Source organism: Solanum verrucosum, unplaced genomic scaffold (assembly GCF_900185275.1).
Source record: "Solanum verrucosum unplaced genomic scaffold, falcon-dt-bn FXZP01000121.1, whole genome shotgun sequence".
Classification (NCBI taxonomy): domain Eukaryota; kingdom Viridiplantae; phylum Streptophyta; class Magnoliopsida; order Solanales; family Solanaceae; genus Solanum; species Solanum verrucosum.
The window spans coordinates 368197-393402 of record NW_026020509.1 but is presented as its reverse complement, the minus strand read 5'-3'; the positions used below and the strand labels follow the sequence as shown (position 1 = coordinate 393402).

General features: G+C 35.4%; 3 protein-coding genes across 3 annotated transcripts; 1 reads left to right on the top strand and 2 right to left on the bottom strand.

Annotated features, from left to right (window-relative positions):
- Positions 1-4343, bottom strand: LOC125809625 (HIPL1 protein). Its single transcript, XM_049489221.1, has 7 exons — positions 4211-4343; positions 3703-3860; positions 2370-3137; positions 2071-2287; positions 1352-1530; positions 1004-1245; positions 1-415 (listed from the first exon to the last, which is right to left on the bottom strand). Exons 1-7 carry the CDS (start codon positions 4302-4304, stop codon positions 1-3), a joined length of 2073 nt encoding a protein of 690 aa, XP_049345178.1. The 5' UTR covers positions 4305-4343.
- A 1206-nt stretch (positions 4344-5549) lies between these two features.
- LOC125809660 (protein EARLY FLOWERING 5) lies at positions 5550-12869 on the bottom strand. The gene is made up of 9 exons (XM_049489251.1): positions 12649-12869; positions 12001-12094; positions 10204-10289; positions 8724-8773; positions 8560-8629; positions 8264-8345; positions 7759-8168; positions 7180-7653; positions 5550-6076 (listed from the first exon to the last, which is right to left on the bottom strand). The coding sequence occupies exons 1-9, from the start codon at positions 12727-12729 to the stop codon at positions 5864-5866; spliced, it is 1560 nt and encodes a 519-aa protein (XP_049345208.1). The 5' UTR covers positions 12730-12869; the 3' UTR covers positions 5550-5863.
- Positions 12870-18004: 5135 nt separating this feature from the next.
- Positions 18005-24941, top strand: LOC125809763 (zinc finger protein BRUTUS-like At1g74770). Its single transcript, XM_049489361.1, has 12 exons — positions 18005-18271; positions 19383-19601; positions 19677-19871; positions 19959-20293; positions 20375-20606; positions 20727-22381; positions 22924-23142; positions 23245-23382; positions 23946-24183; positions 24291-24350; positions 24442-24513; positions 24824-24941. Exons 1-12 carry the CDS (start codon positions 18005-18007, stop codon positions 24923-24925), a joined length of 3732 nt encoding a protein of 1243 aa, XP_049345318.1. The 3' UTR covers positions 24926-24941.
- Positions 24942-25206: the final 265 nt, after the last annotated feature.

Here is a 25206-nt window from a genome sequence, read left to right as displayed (position 1 = left end):
TTAGAACCAACAAGCCAGGATCAACATAAATGACATTAAAATGACTACAAAGTTACTGTATGAACCTGTTAACATGGTTGCTGCTGAAGGAGGGGAAGCAGCAGGAGGACTAGATGGGATATCATCATCAACAGCAGAAGAATTTTCCTTTGCACAAGTGTATTTACAACGACTCGGACGAACAACTCTGTAAACTCCACTACTTGCAAGAACATACATGTCCTTGTTGTTATCCTCACCATATGAAAATATGTAGCCTAAAGCTGGAACTGAGCTTCCAGGAACAAAAGTACAATCTATTGGTGATTTCTGAGCACAGTTGAAAGAAATTTGACTAGTGTTAAATGTTCCACTGTCCTCTGGATTTTCAGTGCCTGCCCACATGAAACCTGCATACAGATCAGAAAAAAGATACCTGCAAAATTTCACCTGTCATTACAATAGTTTAAGAAAATGAACTTTGGCCTAACTCAATTTCGAAAGAGTTTAAGTTACATACACTGTGGTGTGAAGATTTCTTTACATTATCATGTCACTCAAATGATATCCATAGTTAAGTCTCCGTAAAATGTGATAGATTACCTACTAATAACATGTAAAGGTGACATGATGGTATGAAAATTCCTTAGTTTCCTTGGACTAACGGTATATAGAACAACTTATCTCTAAATCTAGGTCAGAGATGAGGAGTGCCTAATACCAATAAAGAGGTAACAACCCACTATATCAACCAGTGTGGGACATTCTGATACCCACACACGCAAGACTTGATATTTGAAGCGTGGACAATATAGAATGCAAGCTCAAATTGGATAACTTGAGATTAGGAATGAGTCTAGCTTTGATATCATGTTAACAGTATGTACCTTGAGTCTAACTCAATCTCAAGAGCTAGTTTATGAGACGAGGATTGTTCAAGTCCATATAAGGAGAAAACAACCTACTCCCTCAATAAATGTGAGACATTCTAACACCACAAAAGGATATATTCAAAAGGGCTCACCTTCCATGCATGCAGGGATCAGTCATGGACCTATAGAAGTATCCACCAGTAATTGATGCTGACCCTCCATTCTTGTTCACATCAGAATGGTTATATCCCATGACTGGGAAAATGGGGTTTATGGAGCTCATAGATTTATTTCCTCCGGGTGATTTTGAAGGAGTGTAAAGGTAAGGACCCTCATACTCGCTCCAGCCATAGTTACCACCCTTGCTGATTATATTCACCTCTTCAAATTTATCCTATGAAACAATCATAAAATGCTTATGAGCACAATGCCATCATACAGCTGTTTGAAACAAGATTTAAAAGATTACATTCTTGGAGAGTAAAAGACATGTACTTTACCTGTCCTACATCAGCACACATGAAGTAAGATGGTCTAGCAGAATCAAAACTGCAGCGCCAAGGATTTCGCATTCCTAGAGCCCATATTTCAGGCTGCAACTCTTTATCTTCAGTGTAAGGATTATCCTTTGGTATAGAGTAGTTTCCCCATAAACCGAGCTTCGTGATCTCTTCTACACCTAAGGGAACAGGCACCAGATGCAAAGTAAGGGGCAAGAACTGATAGATCAGTAGAATAAAGTAGTGAAATCTTAAACATACAAGAAAGTTGAACACTTCTCTATTTTTGAGATCAATGATGAAAAGGACTAAAGTTTAGATGAGAATGCCTGGAAAAAATGACCAATGCAGAGAAACTGAAAGTGAGGCAAAGCAAAAAATGAGAAGAAAAATAGTAAGAAGAAATTTCCGCATCCTCAAAAAGCACATAGTTATCTTCTACTAAGTTCTACTTGTCTTTCCAGTAGACAATTAAGCAGCCAATCTATTTTCCAAAGTAAGAAAAGGATAATGGATTTGTTGGTCATGAGTTTGATAAACTTCTAACTTAGCTGAGATAATTAAGACAAGGATATTTCACTTTCTGGTTGATATATAGCAAGGATTATGAAGATTCAGATTGCTCTTAGTATCTTTTTTTCCCTAAACATCCTGTTGAGGTAGCTTAGTAGTAACAAGATCATCGATAATAGCATATATAGAACTGAGTAGTGACTTACTGGATGTGCCATCAATATCAAGCCTGATAATCTTTCCCAGCAATGACTTCTTGTTTTGGGAAAAATTGTAAGGATCACCTATACCTCCGCCATCGCCCATCATGAAGTACAAATATCCATCTCTCGGTCCAAAAAGTATCTGGCCTCCGTGATGACCTGTAAATGGAAGGCCCATGGTGAATATCCTTCTGACTTCTTTTGGGCTGGCAGATTTTGCCTGGAAAGTTGAGATTCATTTATTATCATTCAGAGCTAAACAAAGTGAGATAAAAAAAAATCCATTAGGCTCTCAAAAGTACCTGTGTAGGCTGAGATCCACTAGCAGTAAATTCTGCTATCACAGCTTGATATTGGCATGGTTGGGAGCCGCTATCACTAGGTAGTTTTGATGGATCACAGTCCACATCTGAGTTACAAGAACATCTTCCTCCACATCCAGGCCATGCTTGCTTATCACAATTAAATGAAACAAAGAATCGCCCGTTTTGTGAGAACTTTGGATGAAATGCAATCCCCATCATTCCCAGTTCAGTGTCAAAATGAACTTCATCTGTTAGGTCCAAGAAAGGATTAGAGTCATCAACATCTAACAGCTCTCCTGAATCGACTTCTGGAATAGTAGCCAACCATATTTTCCCTTGCTGATTTGAGAAGAAAGCACGACTAGAGCCATCAGGATGAGCAACCATATTGATGTAACTACCATTTCCAATTTTCTCAAGGCACAAACCGCCTGGAGGACTTATAGGCGTGGTGGTATTTAAGCTGACAGGTTCTCCAGCGAAGCATACTGATCCATCACCAGAAGCTCCACCAAACACATTACAGAAATCAATTTGTGATTTCCATAGATCTGTCAACTTTGTGGAATTGGACTTGATAGAAGCAGCAAAAGGAGAACTTATGATAGACACATTTTGACATGTAGTCCATATTTTAGAGCAAAAGTCATTCTTAGTTTGGCTACTTTTGGTTGAATTTTCTGAAGTTGTGGAGTTGCACAAGATAGGAAGTTGTCGAGGAACAGAATCAGTTCTGAACAGCTCTGCTGAAAATTTATCACACTTCTGCAAAAGGTGAAAAAATGGATATCAAAAGTTAAATCCTTAAAACTTATACTATCCGGATACTAGTAATTAGTAAAGATACCTAAAAGAGATACCATGAAGCAGATTATTAAGAGTAAATAGATCATTTTGAGCTTCACAAACAAGAAAGAGTTTAAAGGGGAATGAAAGATTTCTGGTTTAATCCAATAAAGGTTGCTGAAATAATTAGAAGTGGACTAGTTGTTGTGATAATATAGGTTCTTTATACAAAAATGCTAGAGTTAAACCTCATAGTTAAATCTTCATATAGCAAGAAAACAAAAATAGGAAATCAATGGCAGTGTGTACGTAGAACTTACTCCTACCTGGGGAGACAGAGAGACTATTTCCAATAGACCCTCGGTTCAAGAAAATAATAGGAGTGAAAAAAACAAGGCAAAATACTCAATATGGCATGGCAAAACATTCTGAAAAAGAAACACTAACTACAACAAAATACTAATACGATAATCAAAGTACAAGTAACAATAAATAGGAGTAACAGAAATCGAAAGAGCAAGAAACTACAAGAGTATCTTCTTACCGCACAGATGACAGATTTTACAAGAGAAGCACATCCAGGATCAGAAATGTTCATAGCATTGAACTGAGTCTGAAGTTGTTTATCATCAGTGGAGTTGCAGCATGAGATTCCATTATAAGAACAGAATGCTAGAGGAGTCTTTTGCTGAAAAGGAGCCCCTGTAACACATGAACTAGCACCAATCATTATCAAATTGAAAAAACAGAATAGATAAGAGTTAATGGTCAAAAACATACATCAGGTATCCTTTTTTCGAGTTCCCTACCGGAACTATCACCAAATGTTTATCGAAACATACCTCAACTATCAGTTGTTCCCTTTTCCAACCTCAAATATCACCATCGTTCAGGTAGGAAAAGGGAACAACTGATAGTTGAGGTGTGTGTCGATAAACATTTACTGATAGTTCAGATATAAAATTCGAAAAACCAGATATACTCATTCAATAAATAACTGCAAAGAAGAAGTTTTTCAAGATAGAACTTCTAATGGACTGAATGAAGCTTACTTGAATCAGTACACAAGGGAAGTGAAAAAGAAGGATCAAGAATCTGCAGAAAATTCAAAAGAATGATGAATATGACAAAATGACTCCTTCCCATTGCTAAAAGAAGAAGTTATATTTGCAGTTACATCAGAGTCTTTTCAACACAGGAAGCAGACTGACTGCAGAGACAAAAGTAAGATCATCTATAAAAATGACAACTTTTTGTGCTTCAAACTTTTGGACACACCTACCAACTTCTGTGTTATTGGTCCAATCTTCCCATCAATCCATTTGCAAATTTAAAAATACCACCAGTATATTAAAATATTTAGTTCTCTTCCATATCAATCTGTCATTTTCTCTTAATCACAAGGGTCATTTGACAAAATGTGCACGTAGAAATGAGAGGCCCCATTACCAAGCAGTTGACTTTACATGCTATAGCGTTTGTTATAAATAGAAGCAGAATTAAATATTGGATGGATTTACAACTAGAATAATATATTGGATGGCAGACCTGAAAACACTGAATTTGTTTGACAAAAGACAGGCTGGATGGATCTTGGTTGGTTTCTTGTCCCCATTGATTGCACAAGATTGGCTCTAAAGTCTAGATATAGTTCATAACTCTATATAATCAAGAGGATAATTGAACGCGCAGTTGCGGAGTAAGAATTTTTATTAGGAGTCAAAATATTAAAAAAATAAACACACAAAAAAGACACAATTTGGAAATTTTAGTAGATAAGTTGGTTGAGTACCCAAACTTTCACCTTTTTGGTTAGGATTCGAGAGAGACAAATATGCAACAATAGTGATCTTGGAGTAGAATTGACGTAAGAGCTGAAGTAAACATTCTTGTCCAAATTGGTTTCATTTCTGCACAGAGACCATGCCAATGACAAGAAAGTCAAATAGGAATATATTAATTTTTGTTCAGATTCGTTTTTTTCTTTAAATTTATTTATCGAGTACTCATACAAACTAATTTGACTACCAAGGTCACAAAAATATGGTTCTCGTAAATTAATAGAATTGCCATCAGAATTCAAATGACATTGTGATACGGAACTCGAAGTTCAAACCTTGAAAAGAATCCTAGGGAGCGCTTTCCGAATAGGAGCTATAATATGGATACCAAACCCCGGATGGAAACCAAGAATTTTACGTTAGAAAACATATTGAATTACAAAATGGGAAATCAAACTCTCACTAACAAGGTGAAAGTTCAAGTAGCCAACCAAACTTAGCTGCTAAAATTAAAATTCTCCTACTCTACGGATGTTTATTATAAAAATGTTTTTTTTTTTTTCAAAATCAATGTCAATTTGTTATATGATGGGAAGAAAAAAAAACAATGGAAGCAGAGCCAAAAGAAAGTTCCTTGAAATAATCCATCTTACAATATGTTGTCCTACTTCCTCTGGACTAACGCATATCAGCTGCTCATTAGAGGCGACAAAATGTTGAGGAAGATAAAATCAGAATACAGATGAATCATAGATCATACACACGAAGAAAGAATGAGATGGTCGATACATCAAAGCACCATAAAGATGTGGACACTCAAGTAGCACAAGACATGGTCACAGAGATATCAGACTCATCAGATTGTCAATGGCCACTTGTTTCCTCTGCATGCCATCCTCTTCCTTTCTCCTATTTGATGCTACTTCATCCTTCGAGAGCACCAAGAGCTTTCATGTCCTCCAAGAATGCTGTATATGAGTCATCAATGCTTTGAGGTTTTGGTGCAGGCGCGCTTGTAGATTCATGCTTGACAACAGGCGGAGTTACTGCAGGCTGGTTGATTGTAACCGCAGTAGATGACTTCGGCTTGGGTTTTGGGAGCGCAGATTCTCTCCTCACACGCACAGATGCAGGAACCTACAGGAAAGCAACAACTGATGTGTTGAATCAAATGTGAACAAGTCCAGATCCCAGTATAAAGGTGGTTTATATGTGTTCATGAAAATTCTCATCACTACTTCATTGTTTTGGATAGAAAAATAAGATAAAAGGTTCAACAAGACAATGATCTTTTTAGGCACCCAGTAGATTATTAAGGTGCATAACCCTCAAAAAGTTTTATTCATCAACCAACACCAGCACTAAGATAACGCTAGAAAGGTAAAAGAAGTGTATAGAGATCTCTCCATGTCTATTCCTGAAGAGTTGCAACCAAGAGGTCTAGCAAATATCATTTACTTTGCATGCATTCGTGATAGCTAATTGATGCAAACACCTCTACTCTGGCTTAAATACAGTTTCAGACTCTTAGCCTTTCCCGCAAAGCATCTGTAGTTTCTTCAACAATTTTTTAATTTTAAATGAATAAAGTGGATACATCCTCACCTCGAACCCTGATGTGTCCTCTTTAGCCTCCTGATGACAACACACACCTCCATCCAATCCACTTTGGTTTACATCTTTTTCTTTCTTGAGTTCTTTATTTTCATTTTTTGGCTGTTTTCTTTTCGTGTTCACTTTTGTCACTTTCTGTACTGTGGTTGTACAATTCTTCTTTTTTTTAATTGCATTATTTTCTACTTCATAGTTCCATCTTTTGATTTATTTTTTTCTATTTTCTGATGTTTTTTATTTGACTTTTGCTGGTGAAAAAAAATACATCTTCAAGGCGTTGTAGGGTGAAAAAATTAATAAGAGCCTAGTGTTACAGAAATTTGCACCTACGAAATTTAAACTTGACCAGGGATGTTTTGGTACAAACTTCTGCAAAATATTAGGCCAAACAATTAAAGTATATAACTAGCATGCTATACAGTGCTTAACCCTCCTAGCAAACTTTGGACAAGGATTTGAACTTGCCCATAATCCCCTTGATTTCATCCACAATTTGGATGGGGATAACACTCCAATCTAATATATTAGGTTTGCATTGAAATGATGCTAAAGAATACTTAACAGTTGATGTAAATAAGTGCAGGAGGACAACAATTAGGTAGTAAAAATAAAGGAAGATCACTCACCATTGATGTAAGTTCTGGTGTATGCTGAGCTAGAGGCCTCTTAACAACTGTTGAAGCAGCTGATTTGACATATGATGGCTTTTGAGGAGCAAGCAGTCTAGCACCATCCTGTTGAAAAGGAGGTGGACCAGGTGGAAGCGGTGGTCTCATCATTAGTGGAGGTCCAAAAGGTGGTCTTGGCAAGAGAGGGACCATCATTCCAGGAGGAGCAGGCTGGATAGCAATTCCAGGTGGTGGCCGCATATCAGTTGGAGGCGGGGGTGGAGGGAACCGAGATATTCCAGGAGGTAATACATCAGGCTGAAAAGTTGGGACCATGGCAGGTCCAAGACCTGAAGGGTGCCGTGGAGGTGGTGGAGGCAACTTAAGATGATCTTTTGTTTCCAAAACTTTAGCATCAGAGTCAGCAGGCATGCCATCTGACTTCAATGGCAACCCTGGTGGAGGAGGTGGTGGGGGAAGCATGGATGAGGCCTGAAAAGTTAACAAGATCGTGAATAACTTTAGGGCCAAGGACTAGAAACCGTACATAAATCATTTATACAAATGTCCCAAATATCTTATTAATAAGAAGTATACCTGATTTTGCTCTGTTGCGGACCTCTCATCCAGTTCAGAAAGATTTTTATCCCTTTCATTTCCACCTATGCCAGAATGAGGAAGTTGAGCAGATTGATGAAGAGGTCGGGGAGGAGGTGGAGGAAGTGGAAGATGGCCAGAGATCAGTTCCTTTGGTGGGGGGCCAGGAGGCGGTGGGGGCAAAGGAGGTAATGGCAATGAAGCACCCATGTCTGTCATTGCAGGCTTTGGGGGCATAGGTGGTGGAGGAGGTAAAGGTAAAGATGCAGGAATCGCAGACCCATCTACAGAATCTACATCACCAGTTGGGGGCAATGGAGGTGGCGGTGGCGGTGGCGGAAGAGCTGATAAAGTGCCATCTTCTGCATCTGACATTGACGATGATGCAGCTGATGATGGTATTCTAGGTCCTGTAGTTTGAAGCAGGAGCTATCAGAGCTGGGGAGAGGGCGTTGAGAGAGAGAGAACAATATGAAATTAAGATGAGAAAAAGAACTATAGATACCTATTGATGATTTAAACATGGGAGGTTTTCCAGGAGGAGGAGCTCCAGTAGGATTCAGTGTAGGGTGATAATAAACGGAGTCCTGCATCCACATAGGCCATGTTGTTCATGGATCAGCAAAAACAGCTTCCATAAAAAATAAGAGTGAAGTACGATAGACAAAAGAGAGTTGCTGATGGTAAGCACCCCTCACTTCCAACCTTAAGGTTGTGAGTTCGAGTCACCAAGGGAGCAAAAAGGTGGGAGCTCCCGGGGGAGGGGGTAAAAAAAAAAAGAAGAGTGAAGTAAGATCTTACTTCAGGTTTAGGGTCTTTGATCCTTTCTTCCTCTTCTGCAGCCGTACGCCTTCGAGGGGGGCCCAGGTGACTGCAGAGAAAGCAAGAAAAGAAGCATGTAAAAGTACCAAGGAGAAAGGGCCATTTCTAACAGCATTAATGATAAACAAGAGGCCGTCTGTTACCTAAACATTACTGGCTCTTCACCTTTTTCTTTCATTTTCACTTCATATTCCTAACAAAAAAGCAATGCCAGTGAGCAACAAAACATCCCAATCAAAATATAAAATCAAAAGGAAAAGAAGCTGATACAATTTCACTAGATGCGTTCATCAGTCGCAACCACGATAAAGTAAACATAAACATCACAACATGAGAAACAAAGATAGCAGCAAAATAAATTTAACTTGAGAGTACACTTAACTTCCTGTACAGTCCAAGTAAACTCTGAAGTCTACCAGCTAAACTATGAGAGATATCATCACCAAACTTGTATTTTCTGCTAACAATTATTCAAAGACTCAAGCCTAGTGAAAATAATTACTCTTTCATCACAAGTTAGAAGTCCTTTCTACATTAGAATGACCCAGATTGTATCTACATTCTTTGAAATGGTAAATTTTACTAGTTAGTACACAGTACCATTGGGATATATTTGGAGAATTGAAATAAAAAAAAGACCTGCTTACCCTTCTAAATACTTGTTCTGGAAAATGAAGAGATTCGAAGAGCAATAGGTGAATGACAGATACCTCCCCTTTAACTATCTAAGATGATGTGATCAACTCTTGCATTCATTGGTTAAAACAAGACATTCAGTGAGAGGCAGAGTCTGGTTAATCTTCAGACGCAGGGAACAAATGGTAATTTCAGAGAAGTCTTATCTTTCAACCCATGTTGTCAATTTGGGGGGGGGGGGGGGATCAGGAGTTTCAAGAAGAATCCAGAACACTTGTTGACTCCATGAGACTTTGCTAACTTTATCAAGTAGCTTTAGTAGGAAAGACAAGTAGTACTAATATCACCAGTATAATCCTTACAAGCTAAATGGCACATTTGACGTCTAAACGTACTCCAGACCATGATTATTATTGTACATATTTTCCTTTTGGTTTTTAAAAATGGTTAAACTGAATTTTATCATTAACCTGTACAGAATAAAGGGAGAAAGTAAGGAAAAACCAACACTGTCAAAATGGTGGTGATGGAGGATACAGCATTAGTCTAATAAAATTGCCACACATCTTCAGCCCCCTGCAAATTTTGAGACTTGTAGAAGAATATGATCTAATGCATCTTAGCTAGTTAACAGCCTCTTTCTCATCTAAAGATCTCTAATTCTCTCTCCAAAATCGACCTGAAAATTCGCCTGAGTAATATTCCAACATTTACATTTCTGTCAGAAAATTAGAACCTAGCCATGCAGAAATGAGTTGCACCTATTAAATTTAGATCAATAATGAATCCAGCTACTTATGAAAGAAAAAGATTCAGACATGACCACCCCAGTTGTAAGAAACTAGAGATGAACTCTATTTTTTCTCTTTTGGTTACATTAGATATCAAATAAGATCTCAAATAACTCAAATGGAAGTACTTGCTAAACAAGGAGATACCTTAAGTATTGCATAGATGTATCTGAAATTTTTACATGGGAAACATTACCTTTCTTTTCTTGAGAACAAGATTAAGTGTATCTTCAAGTTGTCTCTTTTTATGTTTCCTTGCTTTATCTAGTGCACCCTCAGCCTCTGCATATGTTGATATCTTCATATTAAAATAGGAATAAGACAAGCACAAGAAGTTCAATGAAATTCTGGATTACAATACAAGCTCTAAGTACTTATCCTTTTTTCTCTTGATAACCAGCCCTATAACTAATTCTAATGCCATTTTATTCCATGAGAATGATGCATGTCCTTAAACCCTTCATAAGAGCTACCAAAATTCCACACTTCTTTCATGGTTATCAGAGATGAGCTCCAGCCAGAAAACTTTAAAGTTTCACGGAAAGCAACAATTACCATTTATCAAAAAGGTTGTCAACCTAGGAGTATTAGATAGAAGCTCTGCAATTGATGTAACATTAAATAAGAGTACTACTTCTTGTTGCTTGTAAGTCATTCTGTATAACCTAGGACCTTATGAAACATTAGCACTCAGATAATATGAACCACAATCCCATCAATCAGTCTCAATCCTAATACATTGGACTTGGCATCCCACTCTATTTGAGTTCATTTCATTCAAATACTAGAAAAACCAACCTGCAAAACAAATTAGGAATTATCTAAAACCAGAGTTTCAAAATCATACACTATTCATTATGAAATCTCTACTAAAATCAAGGACTTCTAATAAGCACAGGACCTAATGTGAATGCCACAAAACAACTAAGTCTTAATCCCAATTAGTTGTAGTTGGCATTCTCTATATGAATCCTTTAAGTTCGCATTGATTTTGAGAGGTCATACATCTTTGATATTTTTTCCAGTATAAATTTTAGATCTACCTCATCCCTCTTAATCACCTTCAGTAGTCAAGTTGTCACATCTAGAACGGGTGCATATGAAGATCAGAGTGTAACATAGCAAAACCATCTCAGATGACCTCTGATTTTAGTTGGCCTATGTAAAATTTTATTTTAATATGCTTAAGTAAGTTTTGTCTTAAGAACTGTCACTATCATACAATTGTTTCTAAAACAATAATTTTAATCGCAATTTGAATTTTGATGTATAATTTTTGAGGAAACTTGGGGTCGAGGCATAATGGACCGGGGGGGTTGGAGAGGATGAAAGGAATTAATGAAAGAGGGTAGTGGAGAAGGGGAGGTTTCGGTGGTGGTTTCTTACAGGTTCACTGGAGGATTTTTTGGAGGTGAAGGACCGATTGGTTTTCTCTTAGTTACAAAGAGGTGATTTGAAGGTTGGGAATTTTAGGTGGAGGAGATTTGCCACTGATAGTACAAAGGTGGTGTTGGGTTGGTGCCTTGGTGGTTGATGACAGCAAAGATGAGGTTAAAGTGACGTTGGTATATTTTGAGATGAAGAAGATAAACTTTACTGGTATTGGTAAGTTAGTTGATGGGTTGTTACTGCGAGTATTACAGTGGACCTATATAATAAGGGTAAACAAGTTTGAGGCTCATGGCATATCCTTGATGTAAACTCTGATTAAGGGAAACTCCTGGTATATATCCTCTCACTATTCTCACACAACTTCTTTTATACATATTATCATTTGATTTATACATTTAATATGAATTCCTTTCTTCTCAAACATCCACCAAATGACTTTCATTGGCATTGATCTATGTTTTCTCTCTGTCACTGAATATCACGTGATGGTCCTTCCTCTCTTTCAAAATCTTAATCAATTTCATAATATGTCCAACACCCAACTTACCTAGATTGATAAACAAGTGGTATACTACAAATTGTAAAATGTGCAGCAACTTACTCATCACTTCTAATTTATCAATTTGATCTTTTAGTTGATCCGGGTCCTTCTTTAAGATGCCCACTTCTCTAACCTTCTTCCTTTCTTTCTTGTTCTGTGGAAGCATAAAAACACAAAGAATCAAGCATTATTAACAGCTATCAAAACCAAATTTAAATAAACAGACTTTCCTTTAAAACTAATTAAGTCATCTCATCTCTGGATTCTCCTTGATTTTGTAATAGAAACTTTAAAGCAAGTGAGTGCAACAATTCCATAAACCTCCCAGAGAGCAAGAAAGGACGTAAATCCGCAGTAAAAAACAACATAAGACTGCAAGGAGCACAGTGCCACTTAATCCTAGCAGATGACAAAAGAAATGCCATGTATGTCAACTTCTTCACATTTGTCAAATTGATGGACAAAGCTGCCCAATTAGCACTTTGTAGTACCGATGTGGGACTTGCAATGAACCATAAAACTACGTTTACAACACACACACACACACAAAAAAAAGGACCACGATGGGATTTTGCTATAATTGTGAAGTTCAAAAACCCGTATTGAACGGATATAGAATTTTTTTAGCAAATTCCAACTAGCTTAATTGAAGTGTAGCTGAAGCTGATTGATTGATAATTCATAAGAAGTGCATTAAGAAAAAATTACCCTTTTCAATTCTCGCTTGCGAATCTCCTTGCGATAAGCATCGGTAGGGTTCATGACTTTGCCTCCTTTGGTTGTCTTCATCTTTTGGTGACTGATTCTTTCTATCCTCTGTTCTTTTCTCCTTTGATTCAGCAACTGAGGCAGATTGAGCAGGCTAAACTGATGCTTGTGATAGAGAGAATGAAGAATTTTGGAGCAGAAAAGAGAGGTTTTGGTGATTGTAGCAGAAAAACTTTCTTATTGTAATATTTCAGTTTGCTTAATTTTGGGGACGATCAGATGGGTCGAAATCGGGTTTTGACCGGCCCAATCAATTGGGCTTTTGAAAAACAGGAAGAATCTGGACCTGGCTTCTGTCCGGGTTGGTGGGTGACGGAGGAATCACAAATAGCCGTGTTTTTTTTTTTTGGAAATTTACGCGGTTAAGCAAACTTGTACTACTTAATTACTCATCATAGGTTTCATAGCTATAGTTTGCTATAATTACCACTCACGACTAACATTAACCATTAATTACGTGCGATGACTTCGAGTTTGTATAATTAGTCACGTTTGTATATGTATAATTCGCAACTAACAATTCTTTGTTTGATTTGTATTTGTATATGACGATGATTTCCTTTGTATAAGCGTGTAGTTTTTGGATTTTGTATAATATAATTTATATAATGTAATTTGTATAATATATTTTGTATAATTGTTTGTTCATATGTTTATGTTTGTATCAATTCGTTATTTTGAGTTTTATTATATTTGTATAATTTCCGATTTTATATTACTCAACTATACAAAAACACGTGAATATACAAACGTACATGTGAATTATACAAACGAGATGCGAATTATACAAATTATTATCCCCTCTCTCTCGCCTCTCTTCTCCCTCTCCCTATCTAGCTTGTTAGAATATACATACATATGCATAATATACAATTATCTAACTGATATACATATACAATTTACCTCTCTCCCACTCTCTGCCCTCTCTCGCTCGCCTCTCTCATCCCTCTCCCAGTCTTGCTCGTCACTCTCCTCCCTAGAACATGTAGCTACGAATCGTAATTAGCAAACTATGACTATGGAGCGTAATTGGGCTATTTTTGAGTGATTATATGATAAAGTTCCTCTTCTTTTTTTAACAATAAGTTACAATGATCGTCGAAATTTTATCACATATCACTAACATATTTTTAGTATATATAGCTGGAAATCTTTCGATCATCATAATGAAGAAGAATGAGGAAGATGAAACAATTTCTTAGCAAGAATCTAAATTTATTAAATTTATGCTAACAAGGTCAAAAATTAAATATTTGTTACGTACTTTTTTTATATTTATGACCGTTATTGAAAAATAATTCACAATTCCAAAACTATTTGACAACTAGCCAGTGTTAATGTAGAAATAGTATTTGGGCAAAAAAACCATGGAAGGTGGGGATGGGGAGGTAGGAATGCAAATCATAGAGATGGGTGTAGATGAGGCGCACATAATCAATATGAAATATCATTAGTGAAATTTGTTTTCTTTATTTTCATCAGCTATTAAATTTATTTTTCTTTAAAAAAATAATTATTTTTCAAGATATATGATCAATTAACTATAAAAAAAAAATAAAAAAATTCTTCCTACTTTGTAAATGCTAAATATGTCCAAAATAGCAATCCTACAAATGGCTCTTGGTGCACTTAGAAGCTCCACATTTAGAAAAGACTTTAAGTTAGCGTTTGATAATAATTTCTTTTATAAATAAAATATTTATTTGGCAATAAATTTTAGATTATATTCTAAAAATTTGTCTTCAAAATATTTTAAAATTATGAAAAAGATTCGAATTAGTATTGGAAGAAATTTCACTCACTTACGAATTTTATTTTATTTTTAAAAAAAATACATGTCGAAACAAGATTTTAAATTTCTAAAACAACAACTTAAAAAAATTCAAATTTGTTTTAATTTCAAAATTTATAGCTAACCAATTAAATTTGTATTAGTTTACTAAAACTTTTCAACAGCCAACTAATTTGTAACTGCACTCCAAATATTGCAAATCTTCCAATCTTATGTCACACAAACTTGTTATGATTTCATGCCCATCCAGAAATCTAGCAAAAAATAATGTTGACATTTGCACTGTTGTCAACGATTTGATAATAATAAATTAATTTTGACTAATTAAGATGGTGATGATATGCAGGAGCGGACCCACCAGGGTGTCGATCGACACTGCTTCATTGAAAATTTTTAGTATTATATATATAAAAAGAAAACCTAAAAAAATAAAAATATCCCTACAAATGACATTAATGACACTACTTGAATAATTGAGCTTCTTGGCTAATTGATTTGCAGTGGAAATAAAATGCTGAATTTTTATTTTTTTTTATAATCGAACCTCCAATCTTCTATTTATAGTCAAAGAGAAAAAATTAGTAGTTTACTTGACTCAAGTTTTATTAGTATGTTTTAAATACTTTTTAAAATATAAGTTTTTGATAGGGAATCGAACCTCCAACCTTCTATTTATAGTCAAATTAAGCTAAATAAATCAATTGCACTAGAATTTACTACTTATACTATCTTCAATGTGGCTATTATGAATATATGTCAAAATATGAGAATTCGTCGAGGAAAGTTTAGTAGTTTACTTGACTCACATTTTATTAGTACGTTTAAATAGTTTTTAAAATATAATGTTATTATATCAATTATTTATTGTTTATTAATTTTTAAATATCGACACTGCTTACGAAAAATCTTGCGTACGGCACTGATGATATGATTGTGATCTTTACTCTTAATTGGAACTTTGATTTAAACTTTTGAAAAAAAAAATTTGTTAGAAGCATCACCACCAAAATGAATTTTGTAATGTATAAATTGAAATTTAATCGAATTCTTCTAATATCCCGAATGAAAAATAAAAAATATTAAATTTTGTACGGTGATCAACTATTTGATACGTGGTATATAATTTTTCTTTGAAAATGGTCGGCTTAGGCTATATTAAGAATTATGATCGAGACTTGATAGGAAATAAATCATTATATAATAAAAATAATACTTAGTAATTCAACGTCTTAAATTATACATTGTCGTAAGAGCGCATTATTTAGCTAGCGTTTGATTATAAATTTTAGATTAGATTTTAAAAAGAAGTTCAATTATGTGTCTGGTTATAAATTTGATCAGATTTTGAAAATTCTTCAAAATATTTTCAAGTTTTATTTTAACTCCATTCAAGAAACTTATAAAAAAAAAAACAAGTAAAATATATGTCCAAATACAATTTCGAGTTTCAAAAAAACAAATTTGCAAGTTTTAAATTTCAATTTTGAAATGTATGACAAAACGAGAACTTATTAATTTATTAATTTATCACTCGAAATAGAAAACTTGAGAGAAGAAAGACAAGAGACTAACACGTGAGGTTATGTCGACAACACGTGCCGAATGCAGTCATCTAGACATTTATTTAAAAGCTCATAATATTTTGCTTGTCTCTTAAATCGGTAAAAAAAGAATAAATAAAATTCACACACACCTTAATATATGTGTCAAAATCCAATCTTACAATCTCAACGTATCAGAAAATGACACATGAAGTTAAGATCAAATACGTTCAGCTCTACAAAGCTTAATCGGAGCATGAGTTGCGGTCAAGAAAATTAGTCTCATATGTATAAGATTTGGAGCAATAAAAAATGTTCGCCTAACTCTGAAGCAATAAATTCAGAGGTTGAGTTTATTAATTTTCGAAACAGACAAAGTCTATCAATAACGATCCCTTGAGAATTTAAGATTCTCTACAACAAAGCAAACATAATAGTTTTAACGTGTAGATAATGATTAATATGAAAGACGCAAGGCACGAAAAACATTACTTAGAATTAGTTATAAAAATACATATCTTTGATTATAAAACTATATATGATATATCTTCCCCTCACTTGTAGCTTATCTATTTTCATCACAATGCATAGCTCTATTACTCCCACCTTTGATTTATTTGGTAATTACAACTCGTGTATTCTTGAACCATTAAAATAAATTTAATTATTATTTCAAATTTGGATTAAGAGGTAAATAATAAACTTTATAATATTACACACTATAAATCCACGTGGGCACATATATATATCTTTTAAATACACTATTAAATAGTGCAGGGGTAAAAGGTCTCCCATAAAGTTTGGTATCGTAACAACAATTTCTGCCAAAGTTAGAATATTTTTCAGACCTTTTTCCGTAAAATTTATTTATAAAATGTTTTGACATTGTTGTGTATAAATAAATTTTGATACGAAATATGTCATTTAATTATATTTTGTAAAATCTCTAACAAATAAAACATTGCTAATCATTCTCGTATTACTCTCTTCAGTCCTGACAATTCTGAACAAAGTTTTATTAACTGAATTTGATAAATTATTAATTTTGCTCATGCGAGTATTAATAATTAGGGTGGCATGGTACGATATTTAAAACTATAGTTTGATAATTTCGATTCTCAAAAATAAAAATAAAGGAGTATATCATTATCATACAAATTAATTTGTATGGTTCGACATTTTCAAGTTTGATTTTGATATTTTGCGGTTTGGTAAATCAATAATCATAATTTGTTCGACTTTGACTTACGTATAATAGAGAATTATGATTTTCGCTCTTTAAAAAATGTCTCAATTATACCATACTATCACCTAACACACGTATACAATATTCAAAAGAAAATACAATCAATCTCCTTCGTTAATCAATTACACAAAAAAAGACATTTCAATTAAGATAAAATAGTCAAAATCGCAACGTCAAAACAATTATTCGTCCTCATACTAAGTTACAAACTTTTTAGTATTATAATACTATATATGTAATTATAGTATTTCTGTATTTCAGCATTTTTTTAAGAAATACTAAATATCTTACAAAATACCAAAAGAAAATTATAATAAATAACAAATACTATAATTCCAAAATAACAATATAAAAAATCTCATTTTTTTATTTTAATATAATAATTCGATATCTATCGTACCATGTCAAGTCTCAGAAGGCGCGAGGCAATAATAGTCGTTAGGTAAGCTTCACATCAAACCAAAATACCAAATCAACAACATCAAAATTTTATTAACAGACACGTAACAAATAAAATACTAGTAGTATTGGCATGTCAAATAAACAAATAAATATTTGAACTTTGAAGAGGCACCAAATAGGCCTGTCTGCACCAAAAAAAGAAGAAGCAAAGAGCCAAAAACAAACCAATTAATCTATTATTGAATCATTTTCAATGCTGAAATTACTACTACCAATTTGGTCTTTGTTTGTCATTCATGACACAGGTGGTAGTAAATGGGTGGTAAGGAAGATGATGACGACACTCTTGCCTTGCCATCTTGTTCTGCTTCTGTTGTTGTTGATGATTTTGTGAAACTATTAGTTGATTCGCCGATTCTGTTTTTCGTTCTTTCTCATAAGGCTGTTGAAATTGAGCTTGATCAAATTCGTTGTGTTGCGGTTGAAGCATTGGATAGTGGTGGTGAAGTAGTTGATCAACTTTGTAAGCGGTTACACTTTTTGAAGATTGTTTATAAGTATCATTGTGTTGCTGAAGATGAGGTAAAATATTGAATTCTGCAGAGATTAGAACTTTTTTTTTTTTTTTTACAATCCTTATGTATTTTATTTTAACACTGTCAAATGATCATATGTTATTTCTTCATTTTTATTGCTTATTGTTACTTCAATTTCGTTGTTTATCTTGCTGTTTTGTTGTTGTTGTTACTTTCCTTTATATCCTGCTTTGATTGCACTTTTTGAGCCTGAGGGACTATCGGAAACCATATCTCTATCCCACAAAGGTAGGTTAAGGTCTACGTACATCGTACCTTTCTAGACCTTACTTGTGGAATTACACTAGGTATGTTGTTGTAAACACCAAAAAAACATATTTTTCACTGAAAAAGGGGGAAAACACGTCCTTGCTCTGTTGAACCCCCTTTGACTTCTTGGTGTGTTTAGTTCTTCATATTTGAATTGTGTGAAACATTTGGAGAGAGCTAAGACCCCTTTATGTTAAGGGCACAGTTACAACAATGCTACTTGAATTATTACTAGAGTACTGAAGAATGAGAGGTCTCTAATTATTACACAAACTTGTAATTCTAGTGAATTGACTCATGATTTTTACCTGCTGATATCCATGTACTTTTTTTTGTATCAAATTGTGACTTTCTGGCTTAAGTTAGTAGTGTTTGACAAAACGCCACTAACAAACTGCACCAGTTGTACCAAGAAAAGTCATTTTTAGCAGTATACTCAGCTCACTGAAGGTAGAGAAGTTGGCTATAATGGGTATTAGGAGTAGTAGAGGTAGGCAGAAGAAGTATTGGGGAGAGGTGATTAGACAAGACATGACTCACTTGGAGCTAACCTCGGACATGACCCTAGATAGGAAGATATGGAGGATGAGGATTAGGGTAGAAGGTTAGTAGGTCGAGCCTTGTCTAGTTTCCCTTTTCAATATTGTGATTATTACTCTCCTACTATCTTAATCTTCAATTTAGTGCTATGTGTTGTTTCTATTGCTTCAGTTATGGAATTACACTGGATATGTTGTTGTTGTTGTTTACTCAGCTCACTGATAGTTTTGATAAAAGTACTAGCATTTGTTAAGATATTACGTGTTTCAGATTTTGTTAAGCTAAAATCTGAATATTAACATTGACAGGTCCTTTTTCAAGCACTAGATGCACAAGTGAAGAATGTGGTCTTCACATATTCACTTGAACACAATAGTATAGATGTTCTGTTCAGTTCCATCTTCGATTGCTTGGATCGCTTACAAAAGGAGAAAGAGGGGGTTTCCGTGTTGTTTAATGAACTAACATGTAGCATAGGTACCATCCAAACAACCATTTCTCAGCATATGCTAAAAGAAGAGGAGCAGGTAATTTGCCAAATCTTCAATCTCAATTTTTCATCTGAATAGTCCCTTTCTTCTGAAAATAAAATTTCTATGCAGATTTTTCCGTTGATGATGGAGAAATTCTCTTCCGAAGAGCAGGCTAGGCTCGTTTGGCAATACCTATGTAGTGTTCCTCTTATGATACTGGAGGATTTTATGCCATGGCTAACAGCTAGTCTTTCTTCACATGAAAAGACATACTTTCTGAATTTCATACATATAGTCTTACCTGAAGAAAAACTTATTCAAGAGGTAGATTTAAAGTAATTCTCCATCGATATTGTTAAGTGTAAAGTCCTAAGTCATCGATCTAACAATATTTTTCTTCAAATTTTGAAGGTGTTCATCTCATGGCTTGATGATAACAAGGAAGAATCTTCCCGGTCCTGCATAAAAGATGGAAAAGGCGCTAAATTTCATTATGGAAAAGCCAATATGAAGTACATATTTGAAATGGATGTGCTGCTGGTTCAGTGCAAGGAAATGCAGCACCAGAAGGCTTCAGAAGAACATAATCCAATTGATGGTTTTCATATCTGGCATGCTGCTATAACACGAGATCTAAGAGTAATTATGGAGGAACTATATCAACTACGAAGCTCGCTTTGTGTTTCAACCTTGTTGTCAGTGATTACACAGTTGAAGTTTTTTGCAGATGTTTTCACATTCTACAGGTAGTAACTTCTCAGCTAAATTCTTCTACTTGATAAAAACTCAATGTGATTTTTTTTCCTGAGTGTTGCTTTAATTTACAGCAATGCACTGGATCAAATCTACTATCCCTTGGTAGATCAATTGAACACGGATGCCCTTTCTACTTTTCATGAACAATTTATTGAAAGAAGTCAAATTGAAGAACTGCAGAGATTGCTATACTATAAGCTGCATGGGGAGATACAAATAAAGGTTTTTGTAGATATGCTTTGCCAGGAAGTGGAACTATTTGTTGGGAGGATGAACAAAAAGCTGCAGTTTCTAGAAACCGAGGTACGCTGTCTTTCCAGCTGTAGTTTTACCACAACATGATGATGCTCAAACATAGCAGGCAAATGGCATGCCTTTAGAAATGATATTTATGTTGACTTCTGTTCCTCTGGTTTCTTTTAGGTGTTTGTGTTCATTAGAGAGACCTGCAGTCATGAATTGCAGCTTTGGTTATTGTACATGAGCCTGCATATGTTGCCACTTGGGTTGCTAAAGTGCATGATTATTTGGTTCTCTGCTCATTTATCCGAGGACGAGTCCAAAATGATGTTGAACAATATAAAGTTGGAATCTGCTGTAGTTAACAAGTCCTTTGCTACTCTTTTATATGAGTGGGTTCGGATGGGTTATTCAGGCAAAATCTCAGTTGAGAAGTTTAGAAAAGATTTAGAAGAAATGTTCAGTAGCAGAAGCTATTTGTTTGAAAAGTGGAGCAAGAATTCTGGAAGTTCTTCCTCGCACTCGGAAATGCAATCCCCTGATAGACCTTATCACCCTTCAACACTTGACAACCTTGGGAAGCATGATACACCTTATTCTAATGGGATCAATCTTCGTATATTTTTCTCGGATTCACTGAATGACTTGTTCTGCCTTCCTGAAACTGCTGTTGATGGTATGAGATTATCCAGTCTTGATGTAAAACCAATTGACTTTTTCCATTTCTTCCACAAAGCCCTGAAAAAAGATTTGCAGTATGCTCTTTCTCTGTCAGTTAAGTTGGCTGAAGATGTGGGACTCCTTGCTGAATTTGAAAGACATTTCCATCACGTACGATTTCTATATCAGCTGCATAGTAAGTCCGAGGATGAAATTGCCTTTCCTGCCTTGGAATCTAAGGGACAGCTCCAAAATGTCAGCCATTCGTATGGCATTGACCATAAGTTGGAGGTTGAGCAATTCGATAGAATTTCTATCATCTTAAATGAGATCACCAGTTTGCAAGGTTATGTGGATATGATTGACAGTAATAAGCTGAAATACAAAAGGTTGTGCTTAAATCTACATGATACATGCATATCTATGCATAAAACACTCACTGACCACATCTACCGTGAAGAAGTTGAACTTTGGCCACTATTCAAAGAACATTTTTCTGTTGAGGAACAAGAAAAGATTATTGGAGACATGCTTGGACGAACCAACGCGGAGAATCTACAAGAAATGATTCCCTGGTTGATGGCATCTCTAACACCAGAAGAACAACATGGCATTGTGTCAATCTGGCGTAAAGTCACAAAGAATACAAAGTTTTTTGAGTGGCTGGGAGAGTGGTGGGAAGGTATAAAAAGAGATGAGAGTGTAAACGCAGAAAAGGGATCAAAGCTTTCTCTTGCATTGGCTGTTGATCCTTTAGAAGTTGTGTCTACATATTTGTCAAGAGATGATTTCAGGAGTTCAAGCGTCTGCCACGAGAAAGGGGAGAACTTTTCATCGACAGAGTCTGCTGATCATGATTTAGATCAATCTGGACTTTTCACTGCAGATAAATCCCAGAATGCCAAGGGAAACAAAAATGTTAATCGAGCCATAGATATAACTCAGCATTCTACTGATGTTGACAAGAAAAGATGCAATGACACAACAGACATTGCTAATAAAAAAGAAACAACTTGTCAGGATATAAAATTATATGAGCAGTCAAAGCAAAAGGATCACAAGGAGCACCATCTAATGCTGACTCAAGACAAGCTGGTTGACGCAATAAGAAGAGTATCAGGCGACTCCTCTTTGGATTCTGTAAAGAAATCACACCTCATGCAGAGCTTGCTAATGAGGCAAATACATTTTCAACTTCTATCCTTTGATTTGTTTCTTGGGAAGAAGCCATATATGGTTACATAATTACCAGTATCATAAGTATGATAATGCATAATAGTATTATAGATAACTGAATAAGTTCATAATACATGTACATCATCAGTTCAGTCTCTAGTCCTGGTTTCACCATGATTTCCATGTAGTGGTTGCTATTGGATCAAGATTGGCAATTGTGGCACCAATCAGAGAGAACCGGAAAACTGGTTCCTGCATAATCTAGTTTTTTGGTTCTTTTCCTGAATTTTAGTAGCTCCTAAAATTGTTCGAATGCACTTAAATAATGTATGTTAGAACTTACAATGTTCAGTGATAATACAACGGAGGTATCCAGGATGACAAAGAATTGAACTTTTACCAGTGAATGTTAGGAAAAACAAAGTCAATTTTCCTCTGGACTATCGTAACACTTAAGCACCTCTACTTTTCTTCTTTTCTCTACATTTCAGTTTATTTCTTCTGCCTCTTTTATTTGACTTGACATTACAAGGATTTCTTTCAGTCAATGGATTTTGACACAGGAGAAGTCTCATTCAGAGGTTGCTACTGCAAAGGATAAGGAGAAAATCACTGGTCAATGTCCGTCATTTCATGATAAAACAGAATCAGTTTTTGGTTGCAAGCATTACAAGAGGAACTGCAAGCTACTTGCTCCATGTTGTAATGAGCTCTTTCCATGTGTACGATGTCATGATGAAATTACTGACCATTGTCTGGACAGGTGTGAGTGGGATGCACTTGCTCTTCATGCCTATTGGTAAAGACTTACTTTTTTTTTCTGCTGGTTAACATATCCCAACTCTGGTTATGACCATGCTTGCAGAAAATCTATCACCCAGATGATGTGCATGAAATGCTTGAAGATGCAACCTATCTGTCCCAGTTGCTTAACTCTTACTTGCAACAATTTCTCCATGGCTAAATACTATTGCAGAATATGCAAAGTGTTTGATGACGACAGGTGAGTGAATCAGGTTTACATTTGATCTTGTGGGGATTATGTCCGCTCATCGAATAATTGTATATTCTTGGCCTATCCTCCGTTCAAGAGCTAGCATTTGGGGTTAATCCCAAGGGTCATATCTTCACAGGCTTAAAGCGAGAAATATATACCAAGTAGCACACCTAAGAGAATCATAGTGTTTATTCAAATAAGTCCTATTTTAGTTCCTTGTGCAGTGGTAAGAGTACAAGACACAAAATGAGTAAGCAAAAAAGTGGAACTTTCTTAGAATGTTTAAGTAAGAAAGCTATAGGCATGAACTATGGTCATAAAAACAACGAACTCTTTTTGGGGAAATCTTAGTAGCTCAGTAGGTTGGCTACCTGAATTTTCACCTTGTTGGTGAGGGTTCATAATCCCTTCTCCATTTCCCATCATGAAAAAAATAAAGGAAAAGAAAGGAGCTCTTGTTGTTTGTAATGAGTACAAAAGACAGTTATTTCGAACTTCATAGACTAGAATTACTTCTGCTCCAGCAAAGTGCTTCATTCACTAATTCAGGCATACAACTTTTTGAACAGACAGATATACCACTGCCCTTTCTGCAATTTGTGCCGAGTGGGGGAGGGATTAGGCGTTAAAGTCTTTCATTGCATGACCTGCAACGCTTGCTTGTTATCGAAGTCTCTCTCTATTCATACATGTCGAGAGAACTGCTTGGAGGATAACTGTCCAATCTGTCATGAGGACATTTTCACTTCAGCTACCCCAGTTAAACAACTTCCTTGTGGTCATTTCATGCACTCAACATGTTTTCAGGTATTAGACTCATACAAAGTTCCCTACTTAACCAAACTTACAGGATCTTTCAGATTGTACTGCTGATCTTTTCTTCCTTTCTCTTTTTCTCTAAATACACATCTTAGGACTACACTTTTACGCATTACACATGCCCAATCTGTAGCAAGACAATTGGGGACGTGAAGGTCAGCAAACTATTTAGCGCGATAGCTCATTAGACTGGTTCATGGTTAGAAAATGTATTGACTATGCAGCACATTTGGTGCTTAATTTCAGGTGCTCTTTGAGATGTTAGATGCATTTCTGTCTGAGGAAAAAATTCCCGAGGAGTACGCTGGCCAGATTCAGGTTCATTTAAATCATACTCCCTCCGTTTCAAAAAGAATGTTTCTTCCCTTTTTCGGCTACTTTTTAATTTCAATTTTCCACATGACATGTTTAAGACCACAAGATTAAAGAACATTTTGGTACATTAACATATCTTTAGTTTAAAACCATAGTATTAAGAAGCTTTCTTTACTTTCTTAGACTTCGTGCTAAATCAAAACCAGACAAACAAATTGAAACAAAGGGATTATTTTGTTTCCATGTATGAATATCTTTTGAATTGGGGTTAATGTGATATCAATCCTCTTGACATCGAGAAGGTTACATACAGGTTATATTATGCAATGATTGTCAGAAGAGAGGAACTGCTTCCTTCCACTGGCACTATCATAAGTGCCCATATTGTGGTTCATACAATACAAGGCTTATATGATCTAAATTCAGGGCTCCAGGACTAGAGGCGAATTCAAGATTTTAAGCTTACAAATTCTGAATTCTAAGATAGGATAACAAGTGGATTTGGGATGAGTTTTTTTATGCATACTAAGTGTATTTCTTAACATGAATATAAGATTGAGCCAAAACTACTGGCTTATGTAGAACCCCTAACTTCAATGGTAGATTTGCCAGCCTCAGACTGTAGAGGTCTAGAGGAAGTGTTGTTGTTGAATGATTGGGATGCATCTTTCGTAGTCGATTAATAATATATATGCT